Source organism: Salmo salar, chromosome 20 (genome assembly GCF_965601325.2).
Source record: "Salmo salar chromosome 20, fSalSal1, whole genome shotgun sequence".
In the NCBI taxonomy this organism is placed as follows: Eukaryota; Metazoa; Chordata; class Actinopteri; order Salmoniformes; family Salmonidae; genus Salmo; species Salmo salar.
In genome coordinates, this window is record NC_138310.1 from 12,730,550 (window position 1) to 12,757,093 (window position 26,544).

The 26,544-nt window shown below is 43.2% G+C and overlaps 1 protein-coding gene across 1 annotated transcript in view; it reads left to right on the plus strand.

Moving 5' to 3' along the window:
• LOC106580129 (fibrinogen C domain-containing protein 1) overlaps nucleotides 1-26,299 on the plus strand; it is a 229,272-nt gene extending 202,973 nt beyond the window's left edge. Inside the window, exons 6-7 of the mRNA XM_014160835.3 lie at nucleotides 16,975-17,154; nucleotides 22,932-26,299. Coding sequence (XP_014016310.2) covers nucleotides 16,975-17,154; nucleotides 22,932-23,194 — 443 coding nt within the window. The 3' untranslated portion in view covers nucleotides 23,195-26,299. The remainder of the gene's footprint in view (nucleotides 1-16,974; nucleotides 17,155-22,931) is intronic.
• The last annotated feature ends 245 nt before the right edge of the window (nucleotides 26,300-26,544 follow it).

Sequence of the window (26,544 nt, forward strand, 5' to 3'; positions counted from 1 at the left end):
GCTAGTGCGGGGAGCTGGCCTGGGGCTCCCTTCTCGCCCCGTCAAACAGCCCTTGTGCCCCCCCCCCAAAAAATGTATTGGGGCTGCCTCTCGGGTTCCCTTAGCTCCCTTAACTTGTCCTCCCAGGTCCATCCTTCCTCCTCGTTCGTCCGCTGCTTGGTCCTTTGGTGGTGGGTAGTTCTGTAACAACTGTCTTCAAAAATGGACCAAGGCGCAGCGGGTATGTGGATACTCATTTTTTAATTCCAATCACCCACACAACATTTAACACACACAAACCCCCTGCCACATCATGACCAAAACTAACACAATTACGCCCTCTGCTGGTCAGCATGTGACATCTGTCTAGTAATGTAAGCCATACACTTGTTATAAAAACGATAGCTTAAGCTTTTAAAGAGTTAGCTTACTAAAGAAAGTTGTATTTAATTCAGGCTGATTTTACGTTAGCTAGGTAAGTTAACGTTACCTGACACTCTTGTCCCTGCCCCCCCTTTCTCTTTTGCTGCTGGGGCTGGAAATATTTCAGTAAACTCATCTGAGAAAAAATAAATAAAATCGAAGACTGATGAATGTAGCTGTCTTGCTTGCACTTGATACAGTTTCAAACAAACTAGCTAGTTAACTTGCTTGACTAGTAACGTTAGTTAATAACCTCTTACATCTAGACGTTCCGCTAGCGGAACACCTGCTCCAATATCCAATGATAGGCGTGGCGCGAATTACAAATTCCTCAAAAATACAAAAACTTCAATTTTTCAAACATATGACTATTTCACAGCATTTTAAAGATAAGACTCTCCTTTATCTAACCACACTGTCCGATTTCAAAAAGGCTTTACAACGAAAGCAAAACATTAGATTATGTCAGCAGAGTACCAAGCCAGAAATAGTCAGACACCCATTTTTCAAGCTAGCATATAATGTCACAAAACCCAGAAGACAGCTAAATGCAGCACTAACCTTTGATGATCTTCAACAGATGACAACCCTAGGACATTATGTTATACAATACATGCATGTTTTGTTCAATCAAGTTCATATTTATATCAAAAACCAGCTTTTTACATTAGCATGTGACGTTCAGAACTAGCATACCCCCCGCAAACTTCCGGCGAATTCACTAAGAATTTACTAAATTACTCACGATAAACGTTCACAAAAAGCATAACAATTATTTTAAGAATTATAGATACAGAACTCCTCTATGCACTCGATATGTCCGATTTTAAAATAGCTTTTTGGTGAAAGCACATTTTGCAATATTCTAAGTACATAGCCCAGGCATCACGGGCTAGCTATTTAGACACCCGTCAAGTTTAGCACTCACCAATATCAGGTTTACTATTATAAAAGTTTGATTACCTTTTGTTGTCTTCGTCAGAATGCACTCCCAGGACTGCTACTTCAATAACAAATGTTGGTTTGGTCCAAAATAATCCATCGTTATATCCGAATAGCGGCGTTTTGTTCGTGCGTCCCAGACACTATCTGAAATGGTAAATCAGGGTCGTGCGCATGGCGCAATTCGTGACAAAAAAAATCGAAATATTCCATTACCGTACTTCGAAGCATGTCAACCGCTGTTTAAAATCCATTTTTATGCCATTTTTCTCGTAAAAAAAGCGATAATATTCCCGACCGGGAATCTCCTTTTAGCTAAACAGAGGAAAGTAAACAAAGCTTTCGGTCGACGCGGGCACGAGCCTGAGTCTCACAGTACTGTAACCAGCCACTACCCAAACGCGCTACTTTTTTTCAGCCAGAGCCTGCAAAGCCACGATTCAGCTTTTTACAGCCTTCTGAGAGCCTATGGCAGCCGTAGGAAGTGTCACGGGACAGCTAAGATCCTCACTCTTCAATAAACAGAGACAAGAAGAACGACACCTTGTCAGACAGGCCACTTCCTGCCTGAAACCTTGTCAGGTTTTTGCCTGCCAAATGAGTTCTGTTATACTCACAGACACCATTCAAACAGTTTTAGAAACTTTAGGGTGTTTTCTATCCATATGTAATAAGTATATACATATTCTAGTTACTGGGTAGGAGTGGTAACCAGATTAAATCGGGTACGTTTTTTATCCAGCCGTGAAAATACTGCCCCCTAGCCATAACAGGATAACTATGTTTCTATCATCAACATACTTGTGGATATTGGATAGCTAACTGCCGTTACAATTGTGGCAACAATATGATAGATCTAAATTACGTTAGTAGAGTGTTTAGGTTATAGCTAGCTTATGTAGTTAACTAGTTGGCAAGCTAACATTAGTCAAACAAACATGCTAACATACCTTTCTTGCAGTTCCTCAGGCAGGAGCACTCTGAGGTGATTCAAGTGAATTGTGTTTTGCGCCGCAGAGCGTCTGTATTGAGCACTGGTCGCTCGCACACTGGTCACTGGCACGCTGTGTTCCTTGAGTTGCAGGCTGCCTACCACAGCTCACAGAGCTAAATAACCTTCAGAACTGGGTTGAACCAAGACAGATTATCTATTACCAAGAAAAGTGAATGTGCTTTACAGAACTTTATTGAAACTATGTTTGGTATAAATAGAATGTTTCTTTTGGTGTAGCGGCAATGATTCTGCCATGGCAGAGCGCCACATTTAAATGAATGCAGAGGAAACACTGCCTTGTAGTCCATACCCCAATGAATTGAGACTGTTCTGGAAGCACAGCCGCGAGCTGCCCAGTGACATGAGCCTACCAGATGAACCAAATGACTTCTATGCTCGCTTCGAGGCAAGCAACACTGAAGCATGCATGAGAGCATCAGCTGTTCCGGATGACTGTGTGATCACGCTCTCCGTAGCCGATGTGAGTAAGACCTTTAAGCAGGTCAACATTCACAAGGCCATGGGGCCGGATGGATTACCAGGACGTGTACTCCGAGCATCCGCTGACCAACTGGCAAGTGTCTGCACTGACATTTTCAACCTGCCCATTACTGAGTCTGTAATACCAACATGTTTCAAGCCGACCACCATAGTCCATGTGCCCAAGAACACTAAGGTATCTGCCTAAATGACTACCGACCCGTAGCACTCTGTCTGTAGCCATGAAGTGTTTTAAACGGCTGGTCATGGCTCACATCAACACCATTATCCCAGAAACCCTAGACCTACTCCAATTTGCAAACCGCCCCAACAGATCCACAGATGATGCATTCTCTATTGCACTCCACACTGCCCTTTCCCACCTGAACAAAAGGAACACCTACATGAGAATGCTGTTCATTGACTACAGCTCAGCGTTCAACACCACAGTGCCCTCAAGGCTCATCACTAAGCTAAGGACCCTGGGACAAAACCCCTCCCTCTGCAACTGGATCCTGGACTTCCTGACCGGCCGCCCCCAGATGGTAAGGGTAGGTAACAACACATCTGACACGCTGATCCTCAACACGGGGGCCCCTCAGGGGTGTGTGCTAAGTCCCCTCCTGTACTCCCTGTTCACCCATGACTGCATGGCCAGGCACGACTTCAACACCTTCATTAAGTTTGCAGACGACACAACAGTGGTAGGCCTGATCACCGACAACAATGAGACGGCCTATAGGGAGGAGGTCAGAGACCTGGCCGTGTGGTGCCAGGATACAACCTCTCCCCTCAACGTGATCAAGACAAAGGAGATGATTGTTGACTACAGAAAAATAAGGACCGAGTGTGCCCCCATTCTCATCGACGGGGCTGTAGTGGAGCAGGTTGAGAGCTTCAAGTTCCTTGGTGTCCACATCACCAACATACTATCATGGTCCAAACACACCAAGACAGTTGTGAAGAGAGCACGACAACACCTATTCTCCCTCAGGAGACTGAAAAGATCATCAAAAAGTTATACAGCTGCACCATCGAGAGCATCCTGACTGGTTGTATCACTGACTGTTATGGCAACTGCTCGGCCTTCGACCACTAGGCACTACAGAGGGTAGTGCGTATGGCCCAGTACATCACTGGGGCCAAGCTTCCTGCCATCCAGGACCTCTATACTAGGTGGTGTCAGAGGAAGGCCCTAAAATTTGTCAAAGACTCCAGCCACCTTAGACATAGACTGTTCTATCTGCTACCGCACGGCAAGCGGTACCAGAGCGCCAAGTTTAGGTCCAAGAGGCTTCTTAACAGCTTCTACCCACAAGCAATAAGACTCCTGAACAGCTAATCAAATCGCTACCCAGACTGTTTGCATCTATGTTTTACTTAACACTTAAAACTGCATTGTTGGTTTAGGGCTTGTAAGTAAGCATTTCCCTGTAAGGTCTTCATCTGTTGTATTCGGCGCATGTGACAAATACAATTTGATTTGATTTTACGGCAAATGGTGGGGGTGGCTGCAACTCAATATTAGGAAGGTTTTCTTAATGTTTTGTACCGCTCAGTGTATACAGACAGTCCCACATCACTGTGTGCATTTGTGCACCATGCATATTGTCTAAGATATCCTTGAGCTCCACAGTTTCACATATCCAGTCATCCCTTAGCTTATCATTCAATAAGGATTCCAACCATGTGTCTGTTTGATGAAATAGGCAGTGAATTCAGCACATATTTAAAGGCACAAACAACACAGTGTAGTTGCCCAAAACTAAGACAACAGATTCCAGAATAGGCAAGCTGTTTGCCTACGGTGTTGTTCTCCTGTTCCCTGTGATCTGCAGGCTCGGGAGAATGTCAGAATCTCTGAAAACTGCTCCCTGCAGAGGGATTATCAGGGAGTAGCAGCGATCAATGCCTAAAAAGGCATGAGTATCAAAGAGGGTTTGTGTCAACAACACTGACAACCACACAAGTTCACCCAGAGAGGACATTGAAGGCTGTGCTGGTTCATTTACTGTATTTACTGGGTTATCTGTGGGTGTCTTAAAAATACAGTGTATGTATTTGGGATATGTCAAATTCTCAAGTCCAGTGGTCCCCAAAATATTTATAGTCCGGTACCCCTTCAAACATTCAACCTCTAGCTGCGTACCCCTCTAACTCTACGATGAGCGCACTGTCAAATGTTTTTCAAATCAAACTTTATTTGTCACATGCGCCAAATACAACAAATGTAGACGTTACTGTGAAATGCTTACTTACAAGCTCTTAACCAACAGTGCAGTTCAAAAAGAGTTAAGAAAATATTAACCAAATAAACGAAAGAAAAAATGTAAAGTAACACAATAACATAACAATAACGAGGCTATATACAGGGGGTACCGGTCCCGAGTCAGTGTGCGGGGGAACAGGTTAGTTGTTGTAATTTGTATATGTAGGTAGGGGTGAAGTGACTATGCATAGATAATAAACAGTGAGTAGCAGCATTGTACAAAACAAATGGAGGGGAGGGGTCAATGTAAATAGTCCAGTGGCCATATGATTAATTGTTCAGCAGTCTTATGGCTTGGGGGTAGAAGCTGTTAAGGAGCCTTTTGGTCCTAGACTTTGAGCTCCGGTAACGATTGACGTGCGGTAGCAGAGAAAACAGTCTATGATTTGGGTGTCTGTAGTCTCTGACAATTTTATTGAGCTTTCCTCTGACACCTTCTATTATATAGGTCCTGGATGGCAGGAAGCTTGGACCCAGTGATGTACTGGGCCGTACACACTACCCTTTGTAGCGCCTTACGGTCAGATGCCGAGCAGTTGCTATACCAGGCGGTGATGCAACCGGTCAGGATATTTTGAGGATCTGGGGACCCATGCCAAATATTTTCAGTCTCCTGAGGGGGAAAAGGTTTTGTCATGCCCTCTTCACGACTGTCTTGATGTGCTTGGACCATGATAGTTTGTTGGTGATGTGGACACCAAGGAAATTGAAACTCTCGACCCGCTCTACAGCAGCCTAGTCAATGTTAATGGGGGCCTGTTCAGCCCACCTTTTCCTATAGTCCACGATCAGCTCCTTTGTCTTCCTCACATTGAGGGAGAGGTTGTTGTCCTGGTACCACACTGCCAGTTCTCTGACCTCCTCCCTATAGGCCATCTCATCATTGTCAGTGATCATTCACTGTTGTGTCATCAGCAAACTTAATGATGGTGTTGGAGTCGTGTTTGGCCATGCAGTCATGGGTGAACAGGGAGTACAAGAGGGGACTAAGTACACACCCCTGAGGGGCCCCAGTGTTGAGGATCAGCGTGGCAGACGCCTTTCAAAGCACTTCATGGCTACTGACGTGAGTGCTACGAGGCGGTAATAATTTAGGCAGGTTACCTTCGCTTCCTTGGGCACAGGGACAATGGTGGTCTGCTTGAAACATGTAGGTATTACAGATTCAGTCAGGGAGAGGTTGAAAATGTCAGTGAAGACACTTGCCAGTTGGTCCGCGCATGCTTTGAGTACACGTCTTGGTAATCCGTCTGGCCCCGCTGCTTTGTGAATGTTGACCTGTTCTTGCTCACATCGTCTACCAAGAGTGTTGTCACACAGTCATCCAGAACAGCTGGTGCTCTCGTGCATGCTTCAGTGTTGCTTGCCTCGAAGCGAGCATAAAAGGCATTTAGCTCGTCTGGTAGGCTCGCGTCACTGGGCAGCTCACGTTTTGGGTTTCCTTTTGTAGTCCGTAACAGTTTTCAAGCCCTGCCACATCCGACGAGCATCAGAGCCAGTGTAGTAGGATTCAATCTTAATCCTGTATTGACGCTTTGCTTGTTTCATGGTTCGTCTGAGGGCATAACGGGATTGCTTATATTCATCCGGATTAGTGTCCTGCTACTTGAAAGCAGCAGCTCTAGCCTTTAGCTTGATGCGGATGTTGCCTGCAATCCATGGCTTCTGTAAGCCTGCCACACTCACATGATACGATACACTATACGATACAACCTGGCTCGTAGGAAGTGACAAAGAGCTCTTATAGGACCAGGGAACAAATCATTTATTTAGCCATTTTACATACAAAACCTTATTTGTTCATAAAAAATTGTGAGTAACTCACCATAGGTGAATGAGAAGGGTGTGCTTGAAAGGATGCACATAACTCTGCAATGCTGGGTTGTATTGGAGAGAGTCTCAGTCTTAAAAATAACCCAAACACAGTCTGTGCCTGTAGGATACTCTATGTGTAGCCCTATCCAGAAATCTGGCAGTGGCTGTCACGCCCTGACCATGGAGAGCCTTTTATTCTCTATGTTGGTTAGGTCGGGGTGTGACTAGGGTGGGTAATCTAGGTTGTTCTATTTCTATGTTGGCCTGGTATGGTTCCCAATCAGAGGCAGCTGTTTATCGTTGTCTCTGATTGGGGATCATATTTAGGCAGCCATTTCCCCACTGTGTTTTGTGGGATCTTGTTTTGTTTTTGTGTAGTTGCATGTGAGCACTCCAGAACGTCACGTTTTGTTTGTTCTTTATTGTTTTGTTTGTGCTGAAGTTTCACTTTATAATAAAGATGTGGAACGCTACGTACGCTGCGCCTTGGTCCAGTTCTTACGACGATCGTGACAGTGGCTTCTGATTCAATTAAATGTTCATAGAACCGCTTCTTGCAATTTTGATTAAGCTCAATTGTTCACATATCGGTAAGTGGACTGGAGGCAGGACATGAAAGGGATAACAAATCCAGTTGTTTGTATCATCCATTTCGGGATAGCACCTGCGTAATTGCACATCCAGCTCACCCTGGTGCTTCGCTATATCACATTTGACATTGTCCGTAAGCTTGAGTTCATTTGCAAACAAAAAATCATACAATGATGGAAACACCTGTGTGTTGTCCTTGGTAATGCAGACAGAGAAGAGCTCCAACTTCTTAATCATCGCCTCAATTTTGTCCCGCACATTGAATATAGTTGCGGAGAGTCCCTGTAATCCTAGATTACGATCATTCAGGCGAGAAAAAACATCACCCAGATAGGCCAGTCATGTGAGAAACTCGACATCATACAAACGGTCAGACAAGTGAAAATTATGGCCAGTAAAGAAAACTTTAAGCTCGTCTCTCAATTCAAAATAACGTGTCAATACTTTGCCCCATGATAACCAGCACACTTCTGTATGTTGTAAAAGTGTTACATGGTCGCTGCCCATATCATTGCAAAATGCAGAAAATACACAAGAGTTCAGGGGCTTTGCTTTAACAAAGTTACACCATTTTCATTGAGTGTGCAAAACGTCTTTCAAGCTGTCAAGCTTTCCGTTGGCAGCAAGAGCCTCTCGGTGGATGCTTCCGTGTACCCAAGTGGTGTCGGGAGCAACTGCTTGCACACGCGTTACCACTCCACTATGTCTCTCAAACATGGCTTTTGCGCCATCAGTACAGATACCAACACATCTTGACCACCAAAGTCCATTTGATGTCACAATGCTGTCCAGTACTTTAAAAATATCCTCTCCTGTTGTCCTGGTTTCCAATAGTTTGCAGAAGAGGATGTCTTCCTTAATTGACCCCCCATAAACGTAACGAACATATAACAGGAGCTGTGCCAGGTCCACCACATCTGTTGACTCATCCAGCTGTAATACATAGAATTCACTGTCTTCTATGCGAAGCAGTAATTGTTTCAAAACATCTCCTGCCATGTCACTGATGCATTGTGAAACAGTGTTGTTTGAGGCATTGTCTGTATAGTTTTTTTGGCCTTTTCCCACAGCATTGACAAAGCCATATCCGCGGCAGCAGGAAGAATTAAGTCCTCCACAATAGTGTGGGGCTTGCCTGTCCTAGCCACTCGGTAGCTCAACATATAAGACACTTCTAGCCCCTTCTTATTAATGGTATCTATTGCTTTTATACATGTCTTACTACTCGAAAGTCATCATAATGCTCGCTCCAAAAACTTAAATAAGAGGCTACTCAGGCGAGAAAAAAACATCACCCAAATGTATAGCCCCATTGGAACATCGAAATGGACTGTTTGAAAATGTGAATTACCTTTTTATTTGGCATACCCCCGATGGCATTGCCCCAGTTTGGGAATAGCCGCTCTAGTTCATATTCTTTCAGGGGCAAAGCTAGTACATAGGATTTCATATTAGGGATGATGCCCTGATAACATGTACAGCTCCAGCTTGTGGGTGGGTCCCATAGTTGAGAGTCGTAAAAGTATCTCATATACACTACATGACCAAAAAAATGTGGACACCTGCTCGTCGAACATCTCATTCCAGAATCATGAGCATTAATATGGAGTTGGTCCACCCTTTGCTGCTATAATAGCCTCTACTCTTCTGGGAAGGTTTTCCACTAGATGTTGGAACATGGCTGCGGGAACTTAATTCCATTCAGTCACAAGAGCATTAGTGAGGTTTGGCACAGATGTTGGATTAGACCTGGCTCGCAGTAGGTGTTCCAATTCATCCCAAAGGTGTTCGATGGGGTTGAGGTCAGGGCTCTGTGCAGGCCAGTCAAGTTCTTCCACACCGATCTCGACAAACCATTTCTGTATGGACCTCGCTTTGTGAAAGGGAGTATTGTCATGCAGAAACAAGAAAGGGCCTTCCCCAAACTGTTGCCACAAAGTTGGAAGCACAGAATCGTCTAGAATTTAATTTTATGCTGAAGCGTTAAGATTTCTCATCACTGGAACTAAGTTGCCTAGCCCAAACCATGAAAAACAGCCCCAGAACATTATTGCTCCTCCACCAAACTTTACAGTTGGCACTATAAGTTGGGGCAGGTAGAAATCTCCTGCCATACGACAAACCCAGATTCATCCGTCGGACTGCCAGATGGTGAAGCGTGATTCATCACTCCAGAGAATGCAATTCCATTGCGCCAGAGTCCAATGGCGGGGATCTTTACACCAATCCAGCCAACGCTTGGCATTGCACATGGTGAACTTAAGCTTGTGTGCAGCTGCCCGGCCATGGAAACCCATTTCATGAAGCTCCCGGCGAACAGTTATTGTTCTGACGTTGCTTCCAGAGGCAGTATGGAACTCGGTAGTTAGTGTTGCAACCGCGAAAGATAGACAATTATTACACGCTATGAGCTTCAGCACTCGGCAGTCCCGTTCTGTGAGCTTGTGTGGCCTACCACTTCTCGGCCGAGCCGTTGTTGCTCCTAGACGTTTCCACTTCACAATAACAGCACTTACAGTTGACCGGGGCAGCTATACTGTAGCAGGGCAGAAATTTGACAAACTGACTCGTTGGAAAGGTGGCATCCTATGACGGTGCCACTTTGAAACTCACTGAGCTCTTCAGTACAGGCCATTCTACTACCAATGTTTGTCTATGGAATTTGCATGGCTCTGTGCTTGATTTTATACACTTGTCAGTCACTTTTCTCCATGAACTTAAATTACTTTTCCTCATTTAGGGTCATGACACCTAACTTCGAAATGTGGGAACACTGATGTGTTGTGGAATGTGTGTGTAGATTTTGTAGACAAACATAATGTTGTGGGTCATTTTGACCCAGAGGCTTTCATGTGTATAGATATTTGCACAGGTCCAAAATAAACAAGTGTCTTTGATGTATTTTGTTTTGACTGGTTCTGGTTGCACTTTTATTATTATGTTTGGGTGAAAAGGAGCTTTCCCAAGCATCTCCTTCTCGGTGCGAGAGCAGCAGATCGCTGACACAGACACTCAAGAATGAGCTCCAAACAGAAAATGCTTGTTTGTGAGAAAGGAAATATGTTTAACAAATAGTTCTTAAATATAGAGTTTTTTAAATCAAATGTTCTTGAATTTCTTCTTTCTGAAAGGTGTGACAAGACAAAATAATGTTTTGGCTGTTTTTACTTGATTCTTTGACTGTCTTGAGTGTGTTTAAACTGTGCGGGTCAATCTGACATTATTGGCCGGGGACTTTAATGCAGGCAAACTTAAATGTGCTTTACCTCATTTCTACCAGCATGTCACATGTGCAACCGAAGGAATAGAAAATCTAGACCACCTTTGCTCCACACACAGAGATGCATTCAAAGCTCTCCCTCACTATCAATTTGGAAAATCTGACCATAATTGTATCCTCCTGATTCCTGCTTACAAGCAAAAACTAAAACAGGAAGTACCAGTGACTCACTCAATACGGGAAGTGGTCAGATGCCGCGGATGCTACGCTACAGGACTGTTTTTCTAGCACATACTGGAATATGTTCCAGGATTCATCCAATGGCATTGAGGAGTATACCACCTCAGTCATTGGCTTCATCAATAAGTGCGTCGACAACGTCGTCCCCACAGTGACCGTACGTACATATCCCAACCAGAAGCCATGGATTACAGGCAACATCCGCATCGAGCTAAAGGCTGGAGCTGCCGCTTTGAAGAAGCAGGAGACTAATCTGGACGCTTATAAGAAATCCCGCTACGCCCTCAGACGAACCATGACTTTTATGCTCACTTTGAGGCAAGCAACACTGAAGCATGAATGAGAGCACCAGCTGTTCCGGACGACCGTGCAATAACGCTCTCGGTAGCCGATGTGAGCAAGACCTTTAAACAGGTCAACATTAACAAAGCCGTGGGGCCAGACCGATTACAAGGATGTGTACTCAATGCATGCGCGGAACAACTGGCAAGTGTCTTCACTGACATTTTCAACCTCTCCCTGACCGAGTCTGTAATACCTACATGGTTCAAGCAGACCACCAATAGCATAATCCCAGATATCCTAGACCCACTCCAATTCGCCTATCGCCCCAACAGATCCACAGATGACGCAATCTCAATCACACTCCACACTGCCCTTTCCCACCTGGACAAAAGGAATACCTACAGTGAGGGAAAAAAGTATTTAATCCCCTGCAGATTTTGTACGTTTGCCCACTGACAAAGAAATGATCAGTCTATAATTTTAATGGTAGGTTTATTTGAACAGTGAGAGACAGAATAACAGCAAAAAAATCCAGAAAAATGCATGTCAAAAATGTTATAAGTATAAGTATTTGACCCCTCTGCAAAACATGACTTAGTACTTGGTGGCAAAACCCTTGTTGGCAATCACAGAGGTCAGACGTTTCTTGTAGTTGGCCACCAGGTTTCCACACATCTCAGGAGGGATTTTGTCCCACTCCTCTTTGCAGATCTTCTCCAAGTCATTAAGGTTTTGAGGCTGACGTTTGGCAACTCGAACCTTCAGCTCCCTCCACAGATTTTCTATGGTATTAAGGTCTGGAGACTGGCTAGGCCACTCCAGGACCTTAATGTGCTTCTTCTTGAGCCACTCCTTTGTTGCCTTGGCCGTGTGTTTTGGGTCATTGTCATGCTGGAATACCCATCCACGACCCATTTTCAATGCCCTGGCTGAGGGAAGGAGGTTCTCACCAAAGATTTGACGGTACATGGCCCCGTCCATCGTCCCTTTGATGCGATGAAGTTGTCCTGTCCCCTTAGCAGAAAAACACCCCCAAAGCATAATGTTTCCACCTCCATGTTTGACGGTGGAGATGGTGTTCTTGGGGTCATAGGCAGCATTCCTCCTCCTCCAAACACGGCGAGTTGAGTTGATGCCAAAGAGCTCCATTTTGGTCTCATCTGACCACAACACTTTCACCCAGTTTTCCTCTGAATCATTCAGATGTTCATTGGCAAACTTCAGACGGGCATGTATATGTTCTTTCTTGAGTAGGGGGACCTTGTGGGCGCTGCAGGATTTCAGTCCTTCACGGTGTAGTGTGTTACCAATTGTTTTCTTGGTGACTATGGTCCCAGCTGCCTTGAGATCATTGACAAGATCCTTCCGTGTAGGTCAGGGCTGATTCCTCACCGTTCTCATGATCATTGCAACTCCACTGGGATCTAGGTCTGGGCAATATATCGTATTTTACTATATACCAGTATTGATGCACGGACCGGTTTGGGTTTTTACTTTACCTTCTATAATGTTATTTGAATGTTTGGTTTGTAAAATGTGATATGCCGTGTGTAACATCCATTTTTATAGTTTACTCTGCTATTTGAGTCATCCATCTCCACTCTCTCTATCTCCACGCCACTTTCCACACAGACCTAGCCCCACCCCGTGTCACTCAAGGAGCGTATTTGTTGTTGCTTGACCACGAGACAAGTCCGTTTAGTCTGCATGGTCAATGCAGCACATGCAACAATGTTGATGACAACAATGTTGTTTCCAATTTGATCTTAATATAAATCCACAAGTGTTCCATAATTACAATATTAGTTTGTGTTTCTTACATCTGCAAAGAGCTAGTTTGTATTTTCTAAGCAAGTTAACCTGTTTAGGATAAGGCGGCAGTATTTTCACGGCCGGATAAAAAAACGTACCCGATTTAATCTGGTTATTACTCCTGCCCAGAAACTAGAATATGCATATAATTAGTAGATGTGGATAGAAAACACCCTAAAGTTTCTAAAACTGTTTGAATGGTGTCTGTGAGTATAACAGAACACATATGGCAGGCAAAAACCTGACAAGGTTTCAGGCAGGAAGTGGCCTGTCTGACAAGGTGTCGTTCTTCTTGTCTCTGTTTATTGAAGAGTGAGTATCTTAGCTGTCCCGTGACACTTCCTACGGCTGCCATAGGCTCTCAGAAGGCGGTAAAAAGCTGAATCGTGGCTTTGCAGGCTCTGGCTGAAAAAAAGTAGCGCGTTTGGGTAGTGGCTGGTTACAGTACTGTGTCTCTCATTTTTCTCGTAAAATAGCGATAATATTCTGACCGGGCGATGTTGTTTTCGTTCAAAGACTGAAAATGTAAAATGGACTCTTCACGTGCATGCGCGCGCCCGTTTCATTGTTCTCAGATCGACCACTATCCAAATGCGCTACTGTTTTTCAGCCAGGGACTGCAGAGTCATCATTCAACGTTCTGGCGCCTTCTGAGAGCCTATGGGAGTCTTAGAAAATGTCACGTTACAGCAGAGATCCTCTGTTTTCGAAAAAGAGGCTTTAGAAGGGCAAGAAATGGTCAGAGAGGGCACTTCCTGTTTAGAATCTTCTCAGGTTTTGGCCTGCCATATGAGTTCTGTTATACTCACAGACACCATTCAAACGGTTTGAGAAACTTTAGGGTGTTTTCTATCCAAATCAAACAATTATATGCATATTCTAGTTTCTGGGCAGGAGTAATAACCAGATTAAATCGGGTACGTTTTTTTATTCGGCCGTGAAAATACTGCCGCCTTATCCTAAACAGGTTAACACTTTCTTGGTTCCTTCAATGTAGAAAATAGTAAAAAGAAAGAAAAACCCTTGTCCAAACTTTTGACTGGTATTGTATAGTGTATCTCATAATTAATAATGTATTAATTTATTATATGATCGTAACACACCCTTACAAAAAGGAACATTCCCTATACAAATGGTGCCCCGTGTGAGGGAAACCCCTCTCATTCTATTGATACAGGTGGACGAGTGGGCACACCGTTGCATCTCTGGGTGCCATTGTCGAGACTGTAATGATGACCTTCCAGTGTAAATAGCCCATGTATTTGCTGTAAAAGTAACCCATTAAACAACACTGTTTATGCCTGATGATGTACTATGGCGATGTGCCGGCTGCTGGGAGGAGCCTATCAAGCGGAACCCGCTGTTTGAACTGTGTCTCTCTGCACCGGGAGGGGGGCAGGTTAGGGTGTAGCGCGATTACTTGGTGTGGTTCTCCATGCCCAGTCACACTGTCGTATTAAGGTCATTCTCGAGTGCTGAACCTTTTGGAGTTTAACTTAATCTAAAATCGATTTAGACACTCCTTCAGCAGCCCTGAAGTAAATTGGTCAATCACCGTGCTAGCAATGCGTTCCAAGAAGTCTGTGTGAAAACATTAGCTATTTCTGGTATTTGAGACCATCGTACCATAGCACAGCAAGGACAGAGTAAATATAGAGCATTATCGGTAATTCTGTGATTAATGTTAATCGTGACTTTCTCCTAAATGTTATCCTCACTGGCTGTCTGTCTAATGATCCTATAGCATCTGCTAAGCATTTGAAACAGCAAGAAGCAGTCAGTAAAAACTAATGTGGCCACCTGCAGTGGAGATTCACTTGTAGGAACCATACAAGGTATTCCACAACTGTCGACAACAGTTGTAGAAACGTAGCATGCTTGGCTTAGCAGCGGCAAAAACTCCTGGCCTATTGATTTTCTGTCCTGGTGGTACAGCACATACACCAGTCTATGGCCTACAAAGAGAATTCATATGAGGCAGAGCACAGTAGTTCCTTACCAAGAACCCATATACAGCACTTGCAGAGAAAGAGGGGGGAATGGTGGTGTAAAGCCTCATCTCTCTTTTCTGCTTGGAATAAGGTCCCCCTGGAGCTATTGATCCAAGAGTGCGTTGCCCCTCTACAGCACCCTTGCCTCTGGCTGTCAGATGCCTAGTCTTTAACTATCGCTGCCCACGATGGCTGACAGCATGACTGGGATCCCAGGGGCACAATTTATCAAACTAATGGCTAACTCTATGAAAGTTTAGTCCGAAACACCCAAAAAGTTGGTTACTGTGCTTTGTAATGGTTCAGTGATGGAAAGTTATGTAAGCGCTTCATTTTTCCAAACCTAGTTCTACCATTGCATGAAGATGAACACAATGTAAGCATGAGCTGACAATAATTGCAAATTCTAACAGTGTAATTAATACATTGTAATAATTTGGTTGTGTTTATGTAGGCCTTGGGTAACATTAGAATACAATTTTTTTTTTTTTCAAATAACAATAGCATTTTCATTCGTTTTTATGTTACTGTAGGCTATACTAAAAACAAAGAAACACAAAAAACACCCAAATTCAAGTGTTCCATCAATTGTATTCGTGGAGTGCCTTTGTTACAACTATGAAACAGAAAGCATATGTGTTGGAACACAGTAACAGCTTCTTTTTATAATGTCAAAATAAAAAAAATACCCCAACCACCAAGACGCACGGCCAGCAAGATGTGCGGTCAAATTATGAAAACATCAGTTGCCTAAACAGTAATATATGCACCAAGTGGCCTTGGTAAATAGCAAAAATCGTCACAAAAGCAATAATGGCATTAGAATGAATATAGGCAATTATTGTCAGCTCGTGCATACATTGTGTTCGTCTTCACACAATGGCATCAGTTGGATTTAATTTAGCTGTTATCCCTTATCTTAACAGTTGAGACAAATCTTCGTAACTTTCACTTGCTTGACACACTTTGATATACCTTTGTTTGGTTGTACTGCGTAAGTCTACAGTTCTCTCTTTATTGTTGTCTTGTCGTTCTTCAGCACCTTTGTGGAGTACAACAGCTGTGCAGGTGGCTTATTTTGCACGGAGGGAGGGAGGGAGCGACTCACTTTGTTCATGGTGCCGACTAGGCTTGTTATTTGCAAGCAACTTGTTCGCCAATGACAGTGAAAGTGAAGAAATTGTCCATGGTGACATTTCACCCTTTGTCAACATAAGGTTCCACAAGCCTCATCACTACATTCTCCAACACTTGCTCAACTGCTGCCCGATGTGGATTTTTTTCCCAGATATTGAAAGCCGTTCAACATGTACAATTACGCATGCTCTCACTGTGTAGCCCACTCCAAGTAGTCCAGATCCGACGGATAAGACTGTTTGGATTCGGTGAACTGATAGAGTACATACCATTTTGAGATTATAATTAGAACAGATCAATACAATAGAATGACCCACCCTGTTCTTCAATTGGTGATTACATTATCATGCATCGTTCGCTTCCCCTCGCTCATTAACTCACCAATTCACCCCCTTTCTCCGTCCCCATCATACTTCATTTATTTTATCTGTTGTGATATGTGTGGAATTAGTTTCGATATAGTTTATGTTCAGTTTCGAGGCAATTATCAGGGTGATTATCAGCTGGGCACTGCACATTCAACTGTCTGGAGAAGGAGAGGCAATGGGGGGGAAACCATTCAGAAATGACATGCCCTCCTAAAACTGGTTATAACTCCAGTTCTGTTTGTAATATTAAGATACACCGACGGCGTGTTATATAGATGTATTTATGGAAAGTCAAGAACGGAGGGGGCATGACTTCAAAAAGGACAGAGTAATAATGTTTTTCAACTCATGAACTTTAGCGGTTCTAGTGTTAATCACAGCTGTTCAGGTCAGATCATGACTAGCCTCTCCTCTGTCTTCAAACTCAGGTTTGAAGAGGATGCATGCCCTGACCATCCAAGCCAACTACGAACTGCGCATTGACCTGGAGGACTTTGAGAACAGCACAGCCTTCGCCCAGTATGGAGCCTTTGGAGTGGGACTGTTCTCTGTTGACCCTGATGACGATGGATACCCGCTGACTATTGCTGATTACTCAGGCACTGCAGGTACTGCAATACCCAACTGTACTGTAGCCATTCATTATGGCTTATACACATTTGTTTCATATACACAGCCCCTTAAAGCATTTATTAATTGTACTGATCTTCCTATTGGTCAATGCCCCCCTCTCAGGGAAGGAATACAATTTCTAAACATCCAACTATCAGGAAAATCCAATTCAGACATCTGCTCACCAGTATAAGAGTCTTTCTCTGGCCGTTGTTTGTTCTACATCAGCTGTAGATCATGAGCAGCAGCATCCAGGCAATGTGTGTGTGATTCTCCACGGTTCAGCTCTTCTGTCGCTGAGGGCTCTTTTGGACATTAATTGGGTCCCTCCACTCCGTTAGTCCCAGGTTCCCCCTTCTTCAGCCCCTCGCTCATGGTTGGGCCCAGCTGGACAGAATCATGACCTTCCAGGGCTGCTGGAAAGGGCAGGGATGATGAAGCTGTAGGATGCCTCTGTGGTCACGGCAAATAAAGCAGGCCATTAGGTTATTACGGCCTGGCATAAACAAACAGCCGGATTATCATCAATCAGGAGGAGAATATCGCTTACACTTGATTTAATTAGTGAGGTTGTCTTTAAACGTCTGCTGCCAGGGATTCATGCAACATTGATTCCCAATCTTATCAATTAAAGTTGATTTTTCATCCTCTCTTGTTGTTTTTGTTCAGATGAATTGAGGCTCTGGGATAAAAAAAAAAATAAGAAGTTTGTTTAAAGGCCCACTGCAGTCAAAATTGTGATTTCCCTGTGTTTTATATACACTGAGCATACAAAACATTAATGACACCTGCTCTTTCCATGACATAGACTGACCATGTTAATACAGGTGAAAGCTATGATCCCTTATTGATGTCACTTGTTAAATCCACTTCAATCAGTATAGATGAAGGGGAGGAGAGGTTAGAGAATGATTTTTAAGCCTTGAGAAAAGTGAGACATGGATTGTGTATGTGTGCCATTGAGGGTGAATGGGCAAGACAAAATTCTTAAGTGCCTTTTTAAAGGGGTACAGTATGTGCCAGACACAACGGTTTGTGTCAAGAACTGCAACTCTGCTGGATTTTTCATGCACAACAGTTTCCCATGTGTATCAATAATGTTCCACCACCCAAAGGACATCCAGTTGACCTAACTGTGAAAATCATTGGAGTCAACATGGGCCAGCATCCCTGTGGAATGCTTTCGACACCTTATAGAGTCCATGGCCCAATTCATTTTCATGGCAAAAGTGGGGGGCGCAACTCAATATTAGGAAGGTGTCCTTAATGTTTGTACACTCAGTTTATATTTCCATCCTATGAGCTTGGAATAATACTGTCAAATTGTGAAAATGGTGATAATGCCCTTTTAGTGTAAGAGCTGTTTGAAAAGACTTCCTGACATTTCTGACTTTTTTTGTTGGGATAGAGTTTTGGCCTGCCTCACCAGGCAGTAATTTAGTTAATATACCAATAAGAAAGAAGAGAGTTCCAAACCTCTCTGCCAAAAATAACTCATTTTCAGTTTTCCCCTCCCCACTCCCAGACAGTTCTAGCAACATTCTTGCTTGAGAAGTTGCTCTTCGCAAAGAAGCTTCACCACATTACCAAAAGTATGTGGACACCTGCTCGTCGAACATCTCATTCCAAAATCATGGGCATTAAGGTCCCCCCCTTTACTGCTATAACAGCCTCCACTCTTCTGGGAAGGCTTTCCACTAGATGTTGGAACATTGCTGCAGGGAATTGCTTCCATTCAGCCACAAGAGCATTAGTGAGGTCAGGCAGTGATGTTGGCCGATTAGACCTGTCTCACAGTCAGCGTTCCAATTCATCCCAAAGGTATTTGATGGGGTTGAGGTCAGGGCTCCGTGCAGGCCAATCAAGTTCTTCCACACCGATCTTGACAAAACCTTTTTGTATGGACCCCGCTTTGTGCACGGGGGCATTATCATGCTGAAACAGGAAAGGACCTTCCCCAAACTGTTGCCACAAAGTTGGAAGCACAGAATTGTCAACGATGTCATTGTATACTGTAGCGTTAACATTTCCCTTCACTGGAACTAAGGGGCCTACCCCGAACCATGAAAAACAGCCCCTGGCCATTATTCCTCCTCCACCAAATTTTACAGTTGGCAATATGCATTCGGGCAGGTAGCATTCTCCTGGCATCCACCAAAACCAGATTCTTCCATCGGACTGCCAGATGGTGAAGTGTGATTCGTCACTCCAGAGAACACGTTTCCACTGCTCCAGAGTCCAATGACGGCAAGCATTACACCACTCCAGCCGCACTTGGCATTGCGCATGGTGATCTTAGGCTTGTGTGCGACTGCTCGGCCACGGAAACCCATTTAATGAAGCTCCCGACAAACAGTTATTGTGCGGACATTGCTTCCAATGGTAGTTTGGAACTCGGTAGTGATTTTTACGCACTACGCACTTCAGCAGTCCAGTTTTGTGAGCCACTTCGCGGCTGAGCCATTGTTTCTCCTAGATATTTCCACTTCAAAATAATAGCACTTACAGTTGCCCGGGGCAGCTCTAGCTCTTCAGTAAAGCCATTCTACTGCCAATGTTTGTCTATGGAGATTGCATGGCATTGAGATTGCATGGCTGTGCATGGCTCAATTTTATGCACCTGTCAGCAACGGTGTGGCTGAAATAGCCAAATCCACTCATTTGAAGGGGTGTCCACAGACTTTTGTATATGTTGTGTTGTTTTTGGTTTTTTTACCATTTTAATTGAAAACAATCACAGTAAAGTACTTAACTGTTACCCAGAAATGTTTTGATATTGAGATTAAAAAAACGGCAGCATTGGACCTTTTAATAAAATGTTACGCTGCAGCAGCACTGTTTTGACTTCAGCACAGTTTGTTTTCAATACCTGGATTTAAATGATTTGTTCTTCATATATTTGGTTTCAATTAAGTGACATTTGGGAGGAACAGTTTGAGATTTGACTGTCAAAACCAATGACAAAGGATATGTTCACATATTGACTAAGACAGTACTTGTATTTTTTTTTACCCGTTTATTCTGCATCCGTTCACACAGAAAACTGTCGCTGCCTTTTAGTCTTTGATAATTAATCTTCAATCACTGCAAAGATTATTTAACCATTATCCTCAACAACAAAATGACGGTTATATACTACAGAATTGTACATCATATATAAACATGAAATGAGTACTCTACCGGCAGAGAAATAGGGCGAACGTGCAATTACCTGTGATGATGAGGCGCACTAGCTGTTCACACTTTAAGTGCTTACTCTCAGAACTTGAAAGAAACTCTTTAATGACAGTTTGTTACCTAACCAAAGTGTTTTAACCATATCATTACTAGGGCCACAGGAGTGTTGAATATGTTTTATGACAATGCTTGTGGAGGAGCACATAATTTCCCTCTGATGTTTTTAATGTATTCATTATGAATATGATTATGAGTTCGGGTGCATGTTAAAATACTTTCGCTGCGCTCATTGTAGGTTTCTCCCAGGATATTTGATTAAAATGTGTCCAACATTACATTACATTGCATTACATTTGTTATAATGGTACAGTAGGCATCCATTTACACTGCGTCTTAAGGAGTTTAAACAGGTTTAATCATCAATGCAGTGGGTCATTATCATATCCTGCCACTATGTTTACAATAATTCTATATTTAAAAGGTTGCCAACCTTTTTTAGCGATAATCCACGAGCGTGTTGAAGCGGTTAATGTCAGCATAGAATAGATGTACAATAGGTGGGTATACAATACTCTGGGGTACTTTTTCCATAGGGAGAGAGGCAGACTCGTCCTACACTGCCCTAATAAACTGACTCATCCCTTTGTGCATTGCATGATTTTACTATTATTATCATCATCATGCTCTTACATCATCTTCACGAACAAAACAAATAATGTGGTCTGTAATAATTCCATTTCATTGTTGTATGAGTAGGGGAGTTAAACTGACATTTCAAAAATGTTCAACTTCATATTCATAATGTCCAGCACCACCCCAACATGAACATATGTGAAAATGGCACGTTTCTATGTTTTTTTTGTAAAAAAGATAGAGAAAGATAAGTGTTTCCTATGACATCATCAACCAATTAGTAGACAATTAGTAGGCAATTAGTAGGAAACGCCTACTCATAATTGTTTAAAATCACATGATTCACACCAATGATATCATTGGAATCACTTATCTTCCTCTATCTTTTTTACGACAAAACATACAAAAGTGCCATTTTCACATACTGTATGTAGATGTTGGGGTGGTGCAGGAGATTATGAATATTAAGTAGAACATTTTTGAAATTTCCCTTTCACCCAGTGTCCTGGCTAAATCCCCGATCTAACCTCGTAAACTACAGTGTAACTTGGTGTTCTCAGCCAACTCACCTAGTAAAACCAGGGTTAAATAAGTCTATAGTCTGAGGCACTTGGTGGGAAATTGAAATATATAACAGGATCTGTAATCTGCATAATGTGATAGTTAGGGGGAGATTTTTCTCCTTACCATCAGCCCATGATTACGAGGCATGATATGGAAGCAAAATCTGAAAGGATATCCATACAAAAAAAATGGAGTTAGTGCTATGTGGGCAATAAGCAGCTGTCGCTAAGAGCTGCCTGGTCCAGCCACAGCAGAATTAGCACCTCCAGAGTAGAGCGTGGTGCTGCATAGAGGGGATTTGATTAATGCACCACTGGCTGCTGCATTACATCCCTGAGACATACATCATAGAGTTTAATAAGGCCACCAACACAGCCTACAACCTCTCCACCAGTCTTCCTCTGATCTGCACACACACACAGACATATTCAAGCATGCACAGATACACACAAACACCACCCACACCCACCCACCCACACATATCCTACTGGGCACACACTGGTTGAATAAATGTTGTTTCAATGTAATTCGGCAATGTACTGTGACATGGAATCATAGTGGAAAATAGATTGGATTTGAAAAAAGTCATCAACCAGTACTGTTTTCATCTAATTTCAACCAACATTGTAAACATTGAAATTAGGGTAAAACTTCAACTTAAATACATTGACTTAACTTGACTAACAGGTTGTTACATCAATCTAATTTCAACATAATCATCAGAACTATATATTGGTTGAAATTGCATTGAAAGTTTCACGTAGACATTTTACTAATATTTTTATCCTATATTGATTACATAGTGTGGTTGAATTTATGTAGAATTTCATATTTGATTAGAGATATTTTATTTGACCTTGTTTCAATGTTGATAGTAAAATGGTATGTTTGAATCAACGTCATTGTTTCAATGTCATGCCATCAACCTAAATAAAGAGCTATATTGAATGTGAAGCCACAGTCCAACGATTCCTGCCTGAACATTGACTCATACTGGTATATAATGGGTAATAATCTTCAGTGAGAACAAATATACCATCCAGATCTACCTCTATCTACTCTGCTTAGCTTTGGAAACAAGCTGTGTTCGATTCAGCTGAGCTATCATGTCAACACATTTCTCTCTCTCTCTCACACTCACTAACACAGAACCTGGCAAAGGCAAAGTAATTTACTTGCCCGTCCCTGTGGTTTTCATTTCAGTATATTGTTATATTTCACCAAGCAGTAATGGTCTTTCTTTTTAAACCTCTCACAAATATACCACCAAACATGTCATCATGATCCTGTCAAAGTGCTAAAATGCTGGCTACCTCTCTCATTCCCCACCCTCTCTCTCTCCCTCTCCTCCTCCCTGTTTCTGCACCCACCCCTCCTCCTGTCTGTCTGTCTTTGTAAGGTGACTCAATGCTCAAACACAACGGGATGAAATTCACCACCAAGGACCAAGATAACGACCACTCAGAGAACAACTGTGCCTCCTTCTACCACGGTGCCTGGTGGTACCGCAACTGCCACACGTCCAACCTGAATGGACAGTACCTGCGTGGGCCGCACACCTCCTACGCCGACGGCATTGAGTGGTCCTCCTGGACGGGCTGGCAGTACTCCCTTAAATTTGCTGAGATGAAGATTAGAGCCACGACAGAAGAGAACAAATGAGAGGGAACAGAGAGTACGAGAAACCATAGATTGATGGACTTAAGCGTTATTAAAGACACTCTACCTGCCGAAAATTAGAATAAGGACTCTGAACCTTAATCTGCTCGTACTGTAACCCCTGTCCAAAGACATTCGTAATCCCCTCCAAACGTTGACCATTTTGTGGTGTTGTGTTGAAACCTCCAAGGTTTTGTAACCTTTTGCAACTTCTTGCTGATCTGATCATGTTTCTAAGAATTATTTAAAAAATAATGCAGGCAATGTCAGAACTACAGTATTGTTGTGCTTTTAAAAGGAAAGCTGTGGAATTCTGAAATATGAAATGTTAGGATTTTTCTCATTCTCTTGAGTGAAATTGAATTGAATGAATTGAGTTTCCTACAGTTTATTTGGGTTGTCCCAGCTGCTTGTATGTACAGTTAACTTTGCATCTGACAGCAGTCTGAGTTCTCCTAAGTGTTACGCAGGGGGTTCAGTGAACCACGCTCACGAGATGAGGAACCTTGCTTGAGACCTGAATACGTGTGATAGGTCCCTGAGCATAATGCTCAGACTGTAGCTCAGTGGGTTAACACTGTCTTGAGACACGCAAGAGCCACAGGTTGGAACCCCAGTCAGTTACATGATCTTGTGGTTTACCCCAAGCTCCTTTTTGACCCCTAGACATACCTTGTACAGATCATGTGTCAGTCCAGTGCCCCAGTAAGACACATTCATGACAAAGCACTATATCAGTCAGACAGGGGTTTTAAAGCCAACCCAATCACTTCACAAAAGGCAGCCCTGCCTTTTACAAATACAGTGATCCCACAAGAGTGGCTTTGAGCAACATGCATGTGTGACCTGTTACAATGAAAGTAGAGAGAATGAAGAGAATATGTGCCAATTATAATCAGAGGCCTGGATCTATCCGTGTAGCCTTCCAGTTGTTGGTGGCAACCTCAGACAGTAGGTTCTAACCTATAAATTCACCTCCTTCTCTGAGAACCAAGTCTATTCACTGATATGCTATCTTGACTCAACTCAAATTAGTCCTTTCAATATACTGGATTTTGTTTACTCCTGAAGCCTTCTAGTCTGTCATCTTCAGTGTGTGTACATAAAGTAAGGCCAACTGTGTTCTTTACTCAGTCAGAGTACCAAAAATTGAGATTCCCCTATGGGCAACCAAAGCAAAAAAAAATATGAAAACATTGTGACATAATACAACAACTGCTGGTAATTCATTCCCTGCAAAGAGCAGCCTTTTCATTTGCCCAAATGTTGAATGACATTGTGTCACTGGTACAGTATGAGTGTATGTCTTTCTCATTATTTACAGTGATATGATATAGTGTTCGATACCTTGGAGGCAGCAGACAATTGTACATCTGTGTAGTTTCCAGACCTGGGTTCAAATACATTTGTATCTGCTTTAAAAATACATTTTATTGTGTATTTGAGTATTTTTAAATATACTGCTCAAAAAAATAAAGGGAACACTTAAACAACACAATCTAACTCCAAGTCAATCACACTTCTGTGAAATCAAACTGTCCAGTTAGGAAGCAACACTGATTGACAATACATTTCACATGCTGTTGTGCAAATGGAATAGACAACAAGTGGAAATTATAGGCAATTAGCAAGACACCCCCAATAAAGGAGTGGTTCTGCAGGTGGTAACCACAGACCACTTCTCAGTTCCTATGCTTCCTGGCTGATGTTTTGGTCACTTTTGAATGCTGGCGGTGCTTTCACTCTAGTGGTAACATGAGACGGAGTCTACAACCCACACAAGTGGCTCAGGTAGTGCAGCTCATCCAGGATGGCACATCAATGCGAGCTGTGGCAAGAAGGTTTGCTGTGTCTGTCAGCGTAGTGTTCAGAGCATGGAGGCGCTACCAGGAGACAGGCCAGTACATCAGGAGATGTGGAGAAGGCCGTAGGAGGGCAACAACCCAGCAGCAGGACCGCTACCTCCGCCTTTGTGCAAGGAGGAGCACTGCCAGAGCCCTGCAAAATGACCTCCAGCAGGCCACAAATGTGCATGTGTCTGCTCAAACAGTCAGAAACAGACTCCATGAGGGTGGTATGAGGGCCCGACGTCCACAGGTGGGGGTTGTGCTTACAGCCCAACACCGTGCAGAACGTTTGGCATTTGCCAGAGAACACCAAGATTGGCAAATTCGCCACTGGCGCCCTGTGCTCTTCACAGATGAAAGCAGGTTCACACTGAGCACATGTGACAGACGTGACAGTCTGGAGACGCCGTGGAGAACGTTCTGCTGTCTGCAACATCCTCCAGCATGACCGGTTTGGCGGTGGGTCAGTCATGGTGTGGGGTGGCATTTCTTTGGGGGGGCCGCACAGCCCTCTATGTGCTCGCCAGAGGTAGCCTGACTGCCATTAGGTACCGAGATGAGATCCTCAGACCCCTTGTGAGACCATATGCTGGTGCGGTTGGCCCTGGGTTCCTCCTAATGCAAGACAATGCTAGACCTCATGTGGCTGGAGTGTGTCAGCAGTTCCTGCAAGAGGAAGGCATTGATGCTATGGACTGGCCCGCCCGTTCCCCAGACCTGAATCCAATTGAGCACATCTGGGACATCATGTCTCGCTCCATCCACCAACGCCACGTTGCACCACAGACTGTCCAGGAGTTGGCGGATGCTTTAGTCCAGGTCTGGGAGGAGATCCCTCAGGAGACCATCCGCCACCTCATCAGGAGCATGCCCAGGTGTTGTAGGGAGGTCATACAGGCACGTGGAGGCCACACACACTACTGAGCCTCATTTTGACTTGTTTTAAGGACATTACATCAAAGTTGGATCAGCCTGTAGTGTGGTTTTCCACTTTAACTTTGACTGTGACTCCAGACCTCCATGGGTTGATAAATTGGATTTCCATTGATTATTTTTGTGTGATTTTGTTGTCAGCACATTCAGCTATGTAAAGATAAAAGTATTTAATAAGATTATTTCATTCATTCAGATCTAGGATGTGTTATTTTAGTGTTCCCATTATTTTTTTGAGCAGTGTATATAGCCCAAAACAATTACTTTTATTTGAGTATTTGAATGTTTATTAAAAACAATTGAACAAATAAAAAAGTCTATCAAATTGTATTTGATACTTTTCTGGAACACTATTTGAAACCCTTTTGAAATATATTTTCACCAAACATATTTCAAATACCCTCAAATACTCTGCTCTAAATGTTTAGCAAAAGCCAGATGTTTATATACAATTCTATGAATATATGTTCTAAGTAAATCGATCAATGAATTGCTCAAAGGGACTTTAAAGTGGCAATCACCCCAACACTGTTTTGTTAACTTAAGGATCGGACCTTTTTTTTCCAATTTTCG